The 19333-nt window shown below is 34.5% G+C and overlaps 1 protein-coding gene across 1 annotated transcript; it reads right to left on the reverse strand.

Moving 5' to 3' along the window:
* Positions 1 to 1809: 1809 nt before the first annotated feature.
* LOC131046597 (trifunctional UDP-glucose 4,6-dehydratase/UDP-4-keto-6-deoxy-D-glucose 3,5-epimerase/UDP-4-keto-L-rhamnose-reductase RHM1-like) lies at positions 1810 to 3402 on the reverse strand. Its single transcript, XM_057980373.2, has one exon. It carries the CDS (start codon positions 3258 to 3260, stop codon positions 2139 to 2141), a length of 1122 nt encoding a protein of 373 aa, XP_057836356.1. The 5' UTR covers positions 3261 to 3402; the 3' UTR covers positions 1810 to 2138.
* Positions 3403 to 19333: the final 15931 nt, after the last annotated feature.

Genomic DNA, 19333 nt, shown 5'->3' on the forward strand with positions numbered 1-19333 from the left:
GTTTACTATTAAGTTGTTATAACAGTAAACCGGTTGATGTTGAGTATTCTTATGAGTATTGATCTTGACAGTGAAAGTTTACTTTGTGTGATTGAGTTTGAGATTGGGAAGTTTGTATCAGTTTTTCAGTTTACTGATTCACGCCCCCCCCCCCCCCCCTCTCAGTAATCTACCAAATACTTATTCTTTCATCATACCATCAGTGCTTCTATCTACATTGTTGGAAATAGATAGCTATTGGTTTACTATATCCCATTCAAAGTGGTGTTCAAATAAATTAAGATACCAGTTTTGAGGTCAACCAATTTTTCAATTACTTTATCGACGTCATTATTGTTATTTTTCTCTCTTTTGAGTATCCTAATGTTGGCTTGAGAATGAGAGTAATTTATAGTAACCTCTATGATCTCTCCAAAGTCCAATTTGTTTATATCTCCTCACCCCATAATATTTAAAGCTTCCCTAGCATCTTCATCTATTCTTCACAAGAAAATGATTTTTATAAGTTCTTCATCTAAAGTACTACAACATCTTTTGTAGACAAACAAGAAGAAATCTACATAATCTTCCAAGTTTACATCACCTAGTTGTTTGATTTTAAAAATTCTTATCTTTACACATCGAACATTGTTTTAAGCCTGATATTTATCAAGGAAAGCAGTTTCTATTTCCTCCCATGTATGTATGGAATCAATAATTAATCCCATAGACCAACGTAACATTGATTCCTTAAAAGTGGAGGGAAAAAATTTCATTTTATTATTATCAATACCATAGTCATAAGTTTGATAGGGGAATTTGAATTCAAATAGAAATTGATCTGACTCTACTAAAAAAATTCCTCTAAATGTTGATAATACTAAGGGGTCCAAATGTTTTTCACAGGGGCTCATTTTTGTTAGGTGTTAAATAAATTGGATATGAGAAAGTCCTATTTGGTCCATCCTCACCTCCAATGTTTTCTTCCATGATGATGCAAGGTTGATGGGTTGTGTAAGATTCGTGTCTTGTCAAATGGTTTGATAACTAGCCTAGGATGGATCTGGGTGGTGAGTGTAGTTATTTTGTTGTGTTGACTAGGGGTTTCTTTTTGAAGTGGCATAAAGGGGCCTTAGGCCTACTCATAAACTATAAGTATCCACTAATTTGGTCAAAAAACCCTACCAACACCATAACTTTATAGTTGCTTTCCTAGCAATGGATCCAAAAATGATACATTCGTTGTAGTCATCTTGTTTTCCATTGTTTAATTTTATCGATTTGGATGGTGTCTAAAAGAGTCTATAATAATTTTTTGGGGTTTCAAACATGGTGATCCTATACCTAAACTTTGATAATGATGGTGTAAATTGACCTAGATAAAATACTACTCTCCATTACTTAAATATAAAGATTTGTGCTAAAAACAACAATTTATTCTACTGGAACACATAAATACTAAATTAGAAATAAACAATAATTTGTACTACTGCAACACATGCATAAAAACTAAATTAGAAATAAAAGCAAATGCTCATCTATACTAGAAATAGGAAATACACACGTTGAAGCAAATGTTAAACACGATTAAAGATGAGAAAGTGAATGCTTGAAATGTGAATAGTTTTATCTAGTTTTATGATTTTTATGATTTTATGAATACCTATAGACAAAAAAAAACTATTGTAATCATACAATAATATATAACCACACATAATAAAGAAAATTAACATATAAAATAATACTCAAAGATACCTCCTTCTCACACAATAACCCAATCCCCCTTCTAGAAAGATTTCCTTTCTAGAAAGATTTCCTTAAGCTAACATAGAATATGAAAATTCATTTCTTATTTTCATTCAATGAACTCCATGTGGTCACATTAGAGTAATGAAGATTCATTTCTTATCTTCATTCAATGGAACTCCACGTGGTCACATTACAACAAGGAGAAATGAGATGTCTACTAGAAATGATGAAATCTTCTAAAACATTGAGCTTTGTTTCCTATCCAGTGGCTCCTTATTATATTATAATAAGCAGATCCTTATTTCCCAACTGGATTGCACTGAACTGAAAACTTAACTGGACTATACTAAGAACAAAATTAGACTAAGTTTTTTCCCTTCTTTTATTCATAAGACTGGCACTCTTTTTATTCAACAATTTTCCTTAACAGCATTGTTGACAACCATTTCAACCCCATCATGTCCAGCTGCATATTTTTCATCCCCTGCCATTGTAAGCATTCTTGGATGAGGCAAAAGAGCTCCAGAAACATCACCCCACCAATCTGGGTTGCTAACATACCACTCCATTGTTTTCTGCAGCCCTTCTTCCCATTTGGTTCTCTCACACCACCCCAGATCCTTGAGCTTTTTATCATCCAAATAATACCTCTGGTCATTGAAAGGCCTATTGTCTACAAACTTAATAACCTTCTGTGGATCCAATGAAAAGAGCTTACAGATATCCTTAGCTACATCTATAACCCTCCTTTCTTTCTGAGTACCAATGTTATAAACATGCCCAACTTCACCCTTGTGCAAAACAACCTCAAATGCCTCAGCTACATCCTCACAGTATAAATAACTTCTCACATTGGATCCATCACCATGGATAGGAAGTGACTTACCTTGCATTGCGAGAAGAATGAATTTGGGTATGAGCTTCTCTGGGAATTGATTGGGGCCATAAACATTATTCCCTCTTGTAGTAATCACAGGCAAGCCATAGGATCTCCCATAGGCCATGACCAGCATCTCAGCACCTGCCTTAGTTGCAGAGTAAGGATTTGTGGGCAAAAGCTGAGAAGCCTCATGATTGCCCTCAATGGCATCCTTTTCTGTTTCACCATACACTTCATCAGTACTCACATGAATGAATCTTGTAATCTGCCCAGTGACCTTGCATGCCTCTAGAAGGACATGAGTCCCATAGATGTTGTTCTTGGTGAACTCAAAACTGTTGCCAAATGAATTGTCCACATGGGTCTGAGCTGCAAAGTGCATGATGGTGTCAATTTTCTCTGTAATGAGAAGATAATTCACCAGATCTGCACTCCCAATGTCTCCTTTCACAAACTTGAAATTAAGGGATGGACTGGATGGTTTCAGGTTCTTCAGATTGGAGCAGTAGTCCAGCTTGTCCAATACCACAATCTTGTATTGTGGGTACTTTTTCACAAGCCTGTTAGCCACATGGGAGGCTATGAAACCTGCTGCCCCTGTGATGAGTATGTTCTTGGGAACATACTCGCTGCTGCTGCCATTACTCGCCATTGCAGAAGAGATATAGCACAGGACTAGAGATATCTACAGAACTAGTTCAATCCAATGTATAGAATGTGGGATCATCAGCTTAACTCGACCATATATAGCATGCAGTGATGATACAGAAAGAATTCTGCATATGCAAAGTGTTTCAAGGGTGTGCTGGTGAATGCACAGAACAAAGACGACAAAGACAATCAACGTCGCATGCCAAATTATCACATGCATGCAAGGAAAAAATATATCACATGCACGATTAATATTGATGGCACGACGCTTTACAAAACGTGGAAATGAGAACGATGAATGCTAGTAGATATAGCAAATATAGAAGATGAATGCCGGTAGATATGTCTAACAGGAAGTCAGAAGACTTTTGTGTGATTTTTGTGGCAGTTTTCTATTAAATATATCTACTTCATTTTCATAAGAATAATTCTATTTGTAATCTTTATTAGATGATATAATGATTTTTGGGGATGGTACACTATTTTACTAAATGTCAAAAAAAGCTAATAGTGAATGTGGGTAGATATAACTAAAGGAATGGTTTTTGATGGTACATTATTTTATTAAATGTGAAAAAAGATAATAACGAATTTTGGTAGATATATTCAAGAAGTCAATAGAGTTTTGTCGTACTTTCTTATTAAATATATTCTTCTTGAATTTCATATAAAAATAGTTTTTCTTGTGTGATATTTGTCATAGTTTTGTATTAGTTATATCTACTTCCGTTTTCTAATGAAAATAACTAGCGTACTTTTTTGTATGTTAAACAATCAACTTTAGACATGTTTGAATGTAATGCAACAAACTATTTTTGATGAACAATCAACTATGCAATTAACTAAAAAAAACATAAGAAGATATAATTATTTTTTAACATTTAAAAATCACTAACAAATCTTTATTACTCAATAAAAAATAATGTGTTTGTAAACATATTTTTTCGATTAATGATCAACTAATCATTGTGTTCTTGTCGAATTTTTTTATAACTTGGGAATCAGAAACACAAATGTTGATCTAGTTGAAATGTGCATTGTGCTTCTCAATTTCATTTTTGTTAGATGGTCATTTAAACAAGAAAAAATAAACTAAACATAAGGTATCTTTCTTTCATTTTATAAATAATTTGTGATGGTTGTGTTTTTTAATTAACCTTTGTTCTATATGGACAATGAAGAAAACTCAAAAAAATTAAATCAACTAAACAGGGAAACATTTTGTGATGATTCTTCTTAGAATAGATTAGATTAATAATGAAAATATAGAAAAATATAAATTGCATGTAAAAGCTCAAAAATTATGTTTGCTTGAATTAACATTTTTTTATTAAAATTATAGTCCTCTTAGAGAGGGAAACCTCCTTTGAGTAGCACTAAATACAATATAGTTCATAAGTACTAAAATAATAGATTGTGGCCTCTATTTATACTAATTCTAATCAAGCTAACTAATATTTCTCAAGCCTATGAGATTATTCGACATAACTCAAGGGGAAACTTAAAAAGCATATTCATACAAAGCTTTTATACAATAAAGAACGAGTTAGGACTAAGGGGTCCTAGTATCCTCTCCTTATCGACAAGATTTAGCCTCAAAGCTACAAAGAAAGAAACTATTGCTAAACTTGGTGAAATGGTTCTCAAGTTACATCTCCATGGTACATTCCATGTCACTAGATCAAGAACTCAATGAATATGTGGTTATATTCATCTAATGAGAATACCTATCTAGGACCACTTTAGACTAAAGAAGAATGAAGCCTTCGGTATTGAGTTTAGGAAAAAATAAATTGAGTAATTACCTATTGACCTAGAAATTTCTTCAAACAAGAGATATGGAAGACATGGCGATCATGAGAGGAAGGTGGGAATTCTAGCTTGTAAGTGACATGAACAGTTTGTTAAAGAACTTTGTAAGGACCATAGAAGCAAACAATAAAATGTCACTAGAATTTTGAAACATGGCTCCAACAACCTTTTGAATAAATATTTATGACCTTCTGTATTAGTTCTTGATTTACATTGGACACAAAAATATTTGTAAAAGGGGGTTACAATTGTTGACCAACTTATGATGCATGTCACGACACATTATAAGACATCTTTGAATAAAGATAATGAAGTTGAAATTGAGCACTTGAGTTGATGAGTGGCTTATGGTGCAGTTGTGATAGGTGGAAGTAATATGTTATTTTTAGCATGTGAACTAACCTTGGAATTCGAGTGTTGACTTTCTAGTCTAGATATTTGGGTGCCACATTTTTGGGTAGTTTTAGCTCAAGGTTTTATAATTAGCATTTGATAGTTCTATGTAGTACTTCTCATATTTATTGGGTGCTAAAGATGGAGATTTTGATTTAGTTTAGTTATAGGTTTTGTTATGCTACTAGAATTTCTCTAGAGGTGTATGTGGGTGATACTCATTTAGGGCATGTTTCCAAAATTGTATGGTAGCCTATGTTGTTGAGAAATTATCAAAATTGTGTCTTGCATGAGACTAATAACATCTAGATATTACAATTTATAAATAATGTTACACATTAAAAAAAGGTGGGTGGTAGAAGAAACACCCTTAAAATCCAAATTCAAATTCAAATTCAAATGGGTCAGTTCAAAGAAAAATAAAATACTAAATTGCTTGTAAACATAAGTAGAAGGACCATTTGAAACACTTTGATAATTTAGATAGTTATACTTGATCTTTATATAGTTATATGACCTTTTAAATACTTTAATTATAGGTAAAGGTAGTTGTGGGGTTATACAAAGATAGGTAAGTGGTGCAGTTTTGGTATCATTGTTTTCTAAAATAATTGGTGTAGATTCATTTGACAAGCTTGTGGTTTATGTATCAGATCAAACACATTGCTCAATTGAAAAAGCCTACAAAGTAAGAACTTATTTACATCTTCTTAATATTATTTATATTTTAGTTTCAAAGAGTAAATGATAAAAATGTTAATAATAAATTAAAAATAAAAGACAGTTTTCAAGATAGTATTCTTCCACAATATCCTAAATATGAATAAATTTTTTAATTTTTTATATGAATAAATTTCTAAATCTAAAATTTGAGAATTTATTTTTAAATAGTATTTTAGATTACAAGAATATGTGAAAATAATGTTAGAGTGAGGGTATGTGCACCATGATGGTGAACAAAAAGGGGGGTATAAGTGGACACTTTTTTTTCCTTTTCTGAAATTAGCTAAACCTAAACTTGGAGGAGCAATTTGAGGCTCGTCCACTCAAAATTTGAAGATACCCAAAGAGAAAAGATTTTAGTACTCTAAATCTAGTTTCCAAACTACTAAAGTTTTTCAAAATTGGATAAGATTAAGGGGGTCAAATATTTCATGCACACAAAAGTGTTCCTGTTTTTTTCAGCAAAACACAACATAGTGTCTGATGTGTGCATCAAAAAAGTTATAGTTGCATTTATCATTTTGAAAAACCCTTTGGTAGAAAGATAGTTAAGAGTGAGCACTAGAAGTTGTGTATTTTTTTGTAATTTTTTGTTGAGTATTTTTTTTATGATTTTTCAAAGTGGACGCATCCTAAAAATTAGGTACATGTTCATGCGTGTCACATAACTTGCACTATGTTGCAAAAATGGTGTCTCAACCTTGCATTTACATGAGGTTACTATTTACAGTAAGTTTTCATTTGAACACGAAATGATGTCAAATTCTCCCCAAAGCTTCAAATTGGCTAGATAAGCATGCCGACAAATTTTTGTCATAAGATCTTAACTAATTTTGAAGATATTAAAGTTTTTTGTTTTTGAAGGGTGCAATGAAAGGTTTAAATTTAGTTTTGAGGATTTAGAGGCGTTGAAAAGCCCTAAAAAGTGGGCGTAATTGGCATAGCGGGTTACATGGTGATAGAGCACTTCGCGATCTTTCCAAGGCATCAAAAGAGGACTCCTAAAATAGGAAATATAAAATGCATCGAACACATAAATGAGTTGTAAAAGGGAGGAACACGTCTTGATGTGTGTTTTGGCACGTCATAGGGCATCTAGAATGGAGACAAGGTCAACCGGATCTACTTTATTGGGTGGTTTATCCCATGGTTTTGTAATACCGTTTAACGGTTTCTTGTATTGTATCTCCTATACATAAGGTGTGTGAGATAGAGGTTGTGTGTGAGAGTCTTATGGTTATTCAGTTACCTCTGAATCTCTAGTTGGTGGTACTCCTGTGAAGAGCTTTCTTTGCAAGTATATTGTAATTTGTTATTGATTTCTAAATAATATACTGGGCAGCTTTTGGAGTGTGGGGTTTTTCTCCCAAAAGGGTTTTCCCCTCGTAAATCACTGTATTGTGGTATGCATGATATTATGTTTATTTTTGTTAAGTTTCTATAACTATTATAATGATATATAAAAGTTTTTGCAATACCCTTCTCTCAAGGTTAGTGTAGGAATTTGTTCCGCTACTTAACTTCCTTACAAGTGGTATTAGAGCCTGATCACCTTTGGTTTTAGTTGTGGGTTGTTGCATTTTTTGAACTAATCCATATTTGAGTGGGAGCTTGTTAGAAGATACTTTTTAGTCTTGTTGCAAGAATTTTCAAATGGCAAGTTCGTTAAGGAGAATAGAGGTGGAGAAATTTTCTAGAAGTAATTTTGAGATATGGAAGCTCGAGATGGAAGATCTGCTAATAGATTGAGATTTGTGGGATATTGTTGATGCGAATGTCTCAAGACCTACAGATCCTACTATGGATACTTAGTATGATGTTATGGACTGAAAATCCAAGGGTCTAATTAGATCGTGCTTGGCAGATTCTGTTATGATCAATGTCCACAAAGAGAACTTTGCACAGAAGCTATGGACTAAGCTTGGTGAAATGTATCAAGTGACATCTTTATTGAATCAGACTTTCTTGAGGAATAAATTATATTCCTTGAGATTGGAAGAGGGTGGATGAATTACATACCACCCAGAAGCATTTAATATGTTGGTGGCTCAATTGGTATTTGTTCGTGTTAAGATGGATGAAGAGGAGACATGCCAGATTTTACTCTGTTATTTGCTGATTTGTGGGATTCTCTTGTTATGGCTATCGGTAGTAGTTCTGTTGTTTTGAAGTCTAAAGATGTGGTGGGTGTCCTACTTGGTGAAGAGATGTGGATGAAGATATCCATTAGTTTGAAGGAAGCAATAACTGTTTGTGGAAGAGCTAAGAAAAAAGACAAGAAGAATCAGTTCAGAATAATAAGTCCAAATCCAGAGGGAGATCGAAATCTCTTGGAAAGTCCAAAGTCATTTGCTAGAATTATAGTAAATTATGTCATATTCATAAGGATTGTAAAGAAGAAAAGAAGAAGAAAATTTTGAAGTTTGATTCTGATTCTGAGTCTGAGAAGGAAGATGGTGATGCATTCATTGCAACTTTAGCTACTCATGCAGGTAATGATGCATGGTTAATTGATTTAGGTGCATCTTTTCATATGACTTCCAATAGAGATTGGTTTTCTGAATATGAAGAATTTAATGGAGGTAAGGTGTACTTGGATGATGGTTCACATTTAAATATTGTTGGTCATGGTAAAGTTAGGATTAGGTTTCCTAATGGTAGAATAAAAAGGTTTAGCAGTGTGTTGCATATCCCTGGATTTTAAAACAAAATTTATTATCCAATGAGAAAACTGATAGATGCAGGTGTGCGAGTAGTCTTTTCTGATGTAGGATGTAAGATGATTAAGGGTGTTATGGTGATTGCTAGAGGTGTCAGATTCGACACTTTGTATAAGCTAGAGGCATACACTATTGAGTGTAATAGCACTTTTGCAAAAATCAAATCTGTGGATGCTTCGTCAGAAGATTTGAGGATTTCACCTTCAGCAGATGGACATGGCTTTTGGGTACCTAAGGGTGTTCTTTCTTCTAAAGCAAATTTACATACAGAGAAGACTATGTTATGGCACCAAAGGCTTGGCCACATTGGAAAAAAGGGTCTAAGGACCTTGAAAAATAAAAACCTTGTTGAAGGTTTGAATGATTGTAACCTTGACTTTGATTTCTGTGAGCATTACATTATGGAAAATAAAACTACATTTAGTTTTACTTGAGTTCTCATAAATCTTATGGTGTTTTAGATCTTATTTATTCTGATGTGTTTGGTCTTGTAGTTGTTCCTTCCATTGGAAAATCCACATATTATGTTTCATTTATTGATGATTTTAGTAGAAGGACATGGGTATACTTTCTAAAGAGTAAATCTAAAGTTTTTAGTTATTTTAAAGAATTTAAAGAAATGGTTGAGTTGCACACTAGAAATAAAATTTAATGTTTGAGGACTGATAATGGTGATGAATTTTGCTCTAATGATTTTGATAGATTCTGTAAAGACTGTGGCATTAATAGACAGAAGACAACTCCATATTCTCCATAGCAGAATGGAGTTACAAAAAGAATGAACAAGACACTGATGGAGAAGGCTAGGAGTATGCTAAGTGGTGCTGGTATAGAACAAAATTTTTGGGTTGAAGGTGTTGTCATTGCTTGCTACCTGATTAACAAGTCTCCTACATCAACTCTTGTTGATAAAATGCCTATGGAAGTATGGTCAGGTCACAAGCCTTCATTGAGACATCTTAGAGTTTTTGGTTGCGAGGCATATGCACATGTGCCAAAGGAGAAGCAAACAAATTTGGAGAATGAGGATGTGAAATGTATCTTCATCGGATATAGTTATGGTGTGAAAGGATACAAGCTTTAGGACCCTATTGCACAAAAGGTAATACATAATAGAAGTCTTATTTTTAGAGAAATTCAGTCTCCTTCTATTACATTGCAACCAAAATAGACTAAGGAGGAAGATGTGATTCAATTTCCTTCTACACCTAAAAGAATTTAATCGAGGCCACTTGATAGGAAAGAAGTTGACGAGAGCTCATCTAGCTTTGAATCTTTAGAAGAGGAGGAAGAACCTCCAACTCAGCTTGTTCGAAGGTTTACAAGACAGACTGTTGATCAGGTTGAAATCACTAGAATACTAAGAGGGGGGGTGAATCAGTATTCCCATATATTAAAGAAAAAATTTCACCAATTATAACTATCCACAAAAATATCAAACAAACTTGACTGATATAAAGTAGTTAATGCAAAATAAACATGAAGAACACAACCACAAGATGAATACCATATTTTATACATGGAAAACCCAAATGGGAAAAACCACAAAGAGTGTTAACTCTCAAGAGAATATAACTAGTTGTAATTGTGCTTACAAAAGGGGTGGCTCACTACTAGGTAGCTCATTGTCGGACTACTCACTGTAGATATACAAAGAGATGGCTAACTGTCAAAATGCTCACTGCAAATAAAAGGGTTGAACTGAGAAGGTTTGCATCTCTAAATATATGGGATCAGTTCCAGGTTTAAGCTCAAATTATAAATCACAAACTCTATAGAAAATCTAGTTAGAGATCTTTGTACAACTGTCATGTGGTAGGTCTGGTAAAGGACTATTGCACTGCTGCAACACTGTATGCCTTTGTTGTCTGCAACTCATGCTACACACACCATTATCCTTGCTGCCAAATTCCTTTTGCATATCACATACACCTTCACTCACTCAACTACTTCTGCTACTACATATGCATATGTATATGTATATGTATATGTATATATACTGGAGGGAACAAATACAAAATAGTGTGCTAGTCAAACCCAACACGTTATCAATATGCTCATGTCGACCTTCACAAGACTTCTACACACTTCCTTTACATACTCTGATTGCCAGTGCATATATCGATATTATCAGAAAGGGATAGGGTCATCTGAACCCAAGAATACTGACCCATAATCACAAGCTCAAGCCTAATATCTCCAAAATGTAGGCTCCATGCGTACCAAGAAAATTGCAACACACAACTCAAAGAGATACTTCTGATAATTGCCAAAACTGCTAACACCGGGGCACATAACTAATACTGGGATCAATAAGAACTCTTAACACCGAGATACTAGGATCAATGAGAACTCAATGAAACCTCTAAAGTCGCCATCTAGGGCTATCCATGCTACATAATTTTTGATCAAAACTACAACATCTAAAGTGAACAACCATACTGATTGCATATAATCCTTGCATACAACAACAACTATAACATTCATAACATCTAGACTAATATCTAGTCCTCATACACTGTCCGTACAAAAACCATAGCACCCATAACATCCAGACTAATTTTTGGTCCTCATACACTATCCGATCCAAACCAGATGGATGGTTTGACATTAATGACAACATTATTCACACAAGTCTAGCAATCTCCCCCTTTGTCATTGATGGCAAAACATATTCAAAACATGACTGCAAAACTCCCCCTTACTCTTGCAATTCTTCAAATCAACATTCCTTGAAATTATATTCCTTTCTCCCCCTTTTGACATCAAGGACAAAGGAATCTAGAAAGAAAGAAGGAAAGAACAAATATATACACCCAAAAATGTCAAAAACTTAAATATCACACCAAAACTTTCAGTTGCTCTTCTTCGAAAATATAAGTTTGTATTTTTTCTTTTAGATCCAGAAGAATAACTTCTCAAGAATGTATAGCCAGTTTGATACTCACTAAAGGACTTTTGCACCCAACCAACAAATCAACTAAATTTGAAAAATTATCTAGAACAGTTGGATTCTACTCATACTCAACTGCATTCTCAAGCAATATTGAAAAGTGCTCTCGGTTAGCTTCAACAATCTCCTTAACTTTCCAAAACATGCTCACAAAGTTTTCTTTTTGCCTTTGTAGAAGAATGAGCTCATCTTGAAGAGAATTAACTCTTTTCCTTTGCTCACCATCCTTATCACTCAAAAAATAAAAATACTTGCCTAGACTTCTCAGTTCATCTTCAATAGCATCAATCTTACCTTTGTGCTTCACTGCAGTTGTCGGCCAAGAGATACAATACCTGTAGAATCTGCTAGCACTGAGGATATAGTATCTCAACTCCTCAATACATGTTGACAAGTTCTTTTGTGCAATAACACATTCATTCAACAGATTTTGCATATCTAGGACTTTTTCTTCAACTGATTGCTTAGACATTCTTTCTTTTAGAACCTCATTCAAAGATTCCGGGAGCATATTACTGATATCTTTAGGTCTCAAGATTTTATGGATTAAATGCTTCATCAAAATGCTCTCAATTTTGTCTGAATTGATTGAAGTCAGCAATTTCACACCAATCTTCTTGATTCCATCTATATTGTCAACCAATTTTAGCAAATTAGACTCATCATCTAACTCTCCAGCTTCCTTCTCTTCAACTTCCAAAACTCCTCTAGCTGCAGGGGATTATGGATCATCAATCACCATGAAATTATCCACCTTGCTTCTCTTTGGCTAAAAAATACTAACAAGAATGGATTATCTCCTTTTCTTCTTTCCAGAGGATGAATCTCCAAAACCAGAAGAGAAAGATACAGATGTCAGGCCAACACTCCACATATCCACAATTGACTTGAAATAGCCATTGCAAAATTTCTCTTTGTTAGCCAAACTTTTTAAATATCTAAATATTTGTCTTGCAATAGGAACACCAAACTCCTATATGACATTATCTTTTGCTGGAAGGGATTCCAAATAATACATAACCAAACTCACAAGCAATGACCCAAACCGAAAAGCATAATTATTCTCATCTTAATGTTCTCCAACAACAATTCTTTCAATAATTCACACAAGTCGAATGATTTGTTCTCCATCACAAGTATATGTGCCATATATACTACAATTGTCAAGGTGACACCTTCCCTATTTCTAAAATAGATTTTATAAGAGATGACATAGGCAACATACCTCACCATAGGGTTGATGATTGTGTTAATTATTAGAGCTCACTAATCGCTCTTCACGCCAGTTGAGGCTTCCACTTCTTTGTTCAAAATTGACTTCTTTTCCAGAACTTCTCCATTGTCGCACAAGTTGGTGATCATAGAAATGATTTACTTTGTGATTGGATAGGGTTTATCCAACATGATCCAGTTATCTTGTACACAACTAAGAATTACCCTGATAACCTTTGCATTGTCAAACCAAGGGAATTCGGTCCAAAGATTCAAACCTTTTCCTTCCAAACCTTTGACCCTCTTCAATTCATCATTATTCAAACCAGCTTCAACAACTCTAATCTTCTCTGGGCTAAAATCATCTAAGAGCACCTTGTCCACAATCTGAAATTCCTCACTGCTAGATTCTCTGACGATCAATTTTCCTTCCATGATTGCTTACACTGCTCACTCTCCTACTGTTCTACTATTCGCAATATACTTGAACACAAATGACCGATATGAAAGAAATAAGCTCAAGAAAGGGATACTTATCTTGCTAAAGATACTTCATTAGGGTTTTGCCACCAAGAATTGTCTTATCAATGATGTCAACAAGAATCCTTTGAATACCAGATACCACTCAAGAATAGTTATGCCAGATTAGTGACATGATCCACTCAAGTGGGGAGGATAGAATATTTTTCTTTCAAGTTAAAACTCCCCTTGACCCAAAACTCTAGACTCAATTACCAGAGGAAGAGGTGTCTACACCAGATTCTAGTACATTAGGCTCACTTCCTTTGTTCTCACTCTTCTTTCTCCAAACCAAAGTTTCTTTCTTCTTTGATTCAACATTCTTCATTGCATTCTTCTCAGCAGAATTCTCCACATTTTCATTCCTGCAATTATTAGCATAATGTATGGCCTTCTTGCATTTGAAACAACTAACAACCTTCCTCTCAGATCTTATCATATGTGATATTTATCTGCATTGACTGGCCTTATGTCCATAGTTATTGCAAATGTAACAGTATCCATGAAAGTTGTAACTCTTCTTGTTTGCAACAACCGGATTACAATTCTGATTCACAACATTATTTCTACAGACATTTGTTTTATGACCAAACATCTTGCAATCATTTAATATTGAATGTTGCTATAGTTTATTGCCCTGTGTCCAAATTTATTGCATTTAAAACAATGGCCATTAAAAGATGGGTACCTTTGTGCATTACGCTATCGGACCAGTGGACTTTTTGTATTTGATTTCTGATTCTAGAATTTCTTCTCATCTTCTGACTTCTTCTCTACTTCAAATTTGACTACTTGATTTTCCTCTTTATCATTCTGATCTGGGCACATGCCAGGTTAGAAACCAAGTTTGGTTTTGTTTGAATTAACTTGTTGCATGCTGATCAAATCTTCCATGAGCTTACTATTATCAAGGATCTTATTCTCTACCTTCAAATTCTTCACCTCTTGTTCAAGATTTTCACATTCTCCAGGTTTCTTCTTTATTATCTCTTTCAGGAGTTGTTTTATCTTGTCCTTTTTCTCAATCTTCTACAAAAAATATTTAATAGTCTCATTCAACTGTTTCAACTGATTGTTAACTTCCTTATGTCTCAACTTGAACATTTGGATTTTCTCTCTTAGCTTCTACACACCTTCATTTGCTATCTTCACATTCTCCTTCAATTCTTCATTCTCTGATTCAACGCTTTCTAAATCTTCAAGAGTTATCTCCAATTCTTCATCCGTCTAAAAATTTGTCACCAAACATATAGGCACCATGACTTCAACCAACACAGATCTCCCTCAAGCGGTTAAGCTTTCCTAGAAAGGGACCAAAGCTCTAATACTAATTGTTGATCAGTTTGAAAGTACCAGAATACTGAGAGGGGGGGTGAATCATTATTCCTATAGATTAAAGAAAAAAATTCACCAATTATAACTGTCCACAAAAATATGAAATAAACTTGACTAATATAAAGTAGTTAATGCAGAATAAACATGAACATAACCACAAGATGAACACCGAATTTTATACATGAAAAAACCAAATGGGAAAAACCACAGAGAGTGTTAACTCTCAGGAGAATATAACTAGTTATAATTATGTTTACAAAAGGGGTGGCTCAATGTCAGGTGGCTCACTACTAGATTACAAAAATGGCTCATTGCCAGATTGCTCACTGCAGATATACAAAGATATGGCTAGTTGCCAAAATGCTCACTACAACTAAAAGTGTTGAACTAAGAAGATTTCCATTTCTAAATGCATTGGATGAGTTCCAGGTTTAAGCTCAAATTACAAATCTCAAACTCTACAACAGATCCAGTTAGAGATCTTTGTACAAAAGTCCTGCAGTAGGTTTGGTAAAGGACAATTGCACTACTGCAACAATGTCTACCTTTGTTGTCTGAAACTCACACTACACACACTGATATCCTTGCTTCCAACTTCCTTTCTCATATCATATCACCTTCACTCAATCAACTAGTTTTTCTAATACATATGTATATGTATATATATCGGAGGGCACAAATATAAAATAGTGTGTTGGCCAAACCCAACACATTATCAATATGCTCATGTTGCCCTCCGCAAGAATTCTACACACTTCCTTTACATACTCTGATTTACAATGCATATAACAAGATTACCAGAAAGGGATAGGGTCCTCTAGACCCAAGAATACTAACCCATAATCACAAGATCAAGCCCAATATCTCTAAAATGTAGGTTCCACGGGTACCCAAAAAACTGCAATGCACAACTCAAAGAGATACTTATGATAATTGCCAAAACTGCTAACACTAGGACACATAATTGATATTGGGATCAATGAGAACTCCTAACACCAAGATATCGAGATCAATGAGAACTCAATGAAACCAATAAAGTCATCATCCAGGGTTGTCCATGTTGCATAATAACTTCTGACCAAAACCGCAATATTTGAACTACACAACCATACTAAGTGCATACAATCCTCACATACAACAACAACTATAACATTCATAACATCCAGACTAATGTTCGGTCCTCATACACTGTCCATACAACAACAACCATAGCATCTATAACATCTATACTAATGTCTGGTCCTCATAAACAGTTTGGTCCAAACCGAATGGATGGTTTGACATCAATGACAACATTATCCACACAAGTCTAACATAGACAACCACCTGAAAGGTATTCACCTGATGATTGGAGATGTATTTTTTATTTGAATACTAATATGGATGAACCTAGATCTATAGAAGAGACATTAGGTATGAATGATGCATAATCTTGGAAGATTGCTATGGAAGAAGAAATGGCAGCTTTGAAAAAGAATGACACATGGGATCTTGTACCATTGCTTGAAGGACGGAAACATGTTGGTTGTAAATGGGTGTTCAAGAAAAAGATTGGTTCAAATGGATTTATTGAGAAGTATAAAACAAGGTTGGTTGCAAAAGGATACTCTCAGGTTGAGGGTATTGATTATGGTGAGATAATTTCTCCTATTACAAAAATGACATCCATTAGATTTTTGCTTTCTATTGATGTTGCTTATGATTTAGAGGTTGAGAAAATGGATGTGAAAACTGCTTTCCTTCACTGTGATTTAGAGGAGGATATTTATATGACACAGGCAAACCACTATGTGGTAAAAGGTAAAAGTAATTTGGTCTATAAATTAAAGAAATCTTTGTATGGCCTCAAACGAAGTCCTAGGATGTGATACCATAAATTTGATACATATGTGTTGAGTTTGGGATTTCAATGTTATAAATCATATCATTGTGTTTATTATAAATTTGATGGTGATAATTTCTTGTACATTTCATTATATGTTGATGATATGTTATTCATTGGTAAGGGGAAAGGTATGATTTCAAAACTAAAGTCTCAGCTTACTACTAAATTTGAAATGAAAGATCTCGGTACAACAAAACACATTCTTGGGATGAAAATTAGAAGAGATAGAGTGAACGTAAAGATATGGCTAGGCCAGAGTAAGTATGTGAATTCAATTTTACGGAGGTTCAACATGCAGGATTGTAGACCATTATTTGTTCCCTTTACAGTTGGAACAAAATTATCTATTTCAGATTGTCCTACATCACCATCAGAGATATAAGACATGAGAAAAGTGTCTTACAAAAGTGCACTTGGAAGTTTGATGTATGATATGGCTTGTACTAGACCAGACATTGCCCAAGTAGTGGGAGCTCTTTCTAGATATATGTCTAATCCCGATAGAGTTCATTGGGATGCAATCAAAAGAGTCTTCAAATATTTGAAGGGTACCTCAGAGTATTCTTTGTGTTATCATGATAATTTGGTTGCAGACGTGATTTCCCTTGATATTCATGGCTATATGGATTCAGACTAGGTAGGTGATATTGATAGCAGAAGATCCACCAATGCTTATGTGTTTACTTTATTTGGTGGGGCAATTAGTTGGATGAATAAGTGATAGACTATGGTTTCTTTGTCCACTACAGAACTAAAGTATATGGCAACTACTCATGCTTGTAAAGAAGCCATTTGGCTTAAAAGATTATGTTCATATATTGGAATAAAACAAGGTGCAATGATATTTTACTGTGACACTCGTAGTGCAATCTGCCTAGCTAAGAACCTAACATTTCATGCTCAGACCAAACACATTGATGTTTAGTATCATTTTGTTAGAGATATGGTCGAAGATGGAAGAGTGAAGCTGGTTAAGGTAGAGAATTTGATGAATGTTGCAAATTCTTTAACTAAGGTTGTGAGCACAAAGAAGTTCATATGGTGTTCAGAGTCTATAGGCCTCATGGCCCCTAGCAATTAATTTATTGTGTAGATACTCCCTTTTCTCTTGCAAGGTGTTTGACAAGTGGGAGATGTTGGGAAAATATTGTCTCAACCTTACATTTACATGAGGTTACTATTTATATTAAGTTTTTGTTTTAACACAAAATGGTGTGAAATTCTCCTCAAAGTTTTGGATTGGCTAGATAAGCATGCTGTCAAATTTTCATCATAAGATCTTAACTAGTTTTGAAGATATTAAAGTTTCCATTTTTGAAGGGTGCGATGAAAGGTTTAAATTTAATTTTGATGAATTTAGAGGCTCCAAAATACCCTGAAAAGTGGGTGTAACTAACATAGCAACCTTACAAAGTGATAGAGCACTTCACGAGCTTTTTAGTGCATCAAACGCTTCATCAATCAGACACCCAATTCACAAGTTATGGCCTCCGAAAGTTTGGACTCCCAAAATAGGAAATATAAAATGCATCAGACACATAAATGAGTTGTAAAAGGGAGGAGCACATGTTGATTTGTGTTTTGACACATCATAGGGCATCTATAATGGAGATAAGGTTAGTGTTAGCAACAAAAGGTTAGAAAATCTGTTTGATGGCAACACACACAAGAGCACAAGAAACAAACGTTAGTGTTAGCAACAAAAGATTATCCTAAACAGGCATATCAAGAGAGATATTAAGCATGAAATAGAAAGCATATAAACATAAAATGAAATAGCTAATCAAGATGCTCATAGTTGCTCCTCCCTTGTTCCTCTCCTCTCCAAGTCCCAAATGAGTGTAGCTCTCAGCAGCTTTTTGCACTATGGATGCTTATGGAGGATTGAGATTTAATACTAAGCTTCAAATATGAAATGAAAAGCTAAATACTATGCTAGAGTAGATAGTGATGCTATGAAAAAGCTCTATGCTAATGCCAGTATAACAACAATACTCTAAAATGCTTCTCTTCTTTGTTTGAGGAGAAGGGTTCTATTTATAGAAGAAATGGGGAAATGAAGGGTTAAGATTGAGCAATCTTAACAAGGGTTAGGATTGAAAGTTGGGGATCCATGTGCACAATTGGCACCAATAAAATGGTGACAAGTTTCAACATAGGATTGGGTTGAGAGAAGAGGTTGGAGGCATTAAAGGCCTGAGAAGACCTCATGGTTATCTAGAAGGCAAGGGTCAAGTCTAAATTAAGATTACCCACTGGATTAAGAGTTAATCCAAGGATAAACCTTTGTGCAAATGTTTAAGAGATAATCATGGTCAAAGCATTAATGGCCTGATGAGACCTTTGGGTTGGGTAGAGGTTGAGTCAAAACAAATGTTTTAACCATGTGGGAGGGTTTGAGGTAACCATTAATGGTTATTGGAGACTTTGGGGATTAAGTGGTTGAAGGTTGAAAGCCTTCAATGGTTATCAAAGACTTTGAGCCATTTAGTGGTTGAAGGTTGGAAGCTTTCAAAGGTTAT

Source organism: Cryptomeria japonica, chromosome 10, assembly GCF_030272615.1.
Source record: "Cryptomeria japonica chromosome 10, Sugi_1.0, whole genome shotgun sequence".
In the NCBI taxonomy this organism is placed as follows: domain Eukaryota; kingdom Viridiplantae; phylum Streptophyta; class Pinopsida; order Cupressales; family Cupressaceae; genus Cryptomeria; species Cryptomeria japonica.

Excerpts from the sequence above, each read along its gene's own strand:
- LOC131046597 (XM_057980373.2), bottom strand. The coding sequence starts at position 3,260 with ATGGCGAGTAATGGCAGCAGCAGCGAGTATGTTCCCAAGAACATACTC.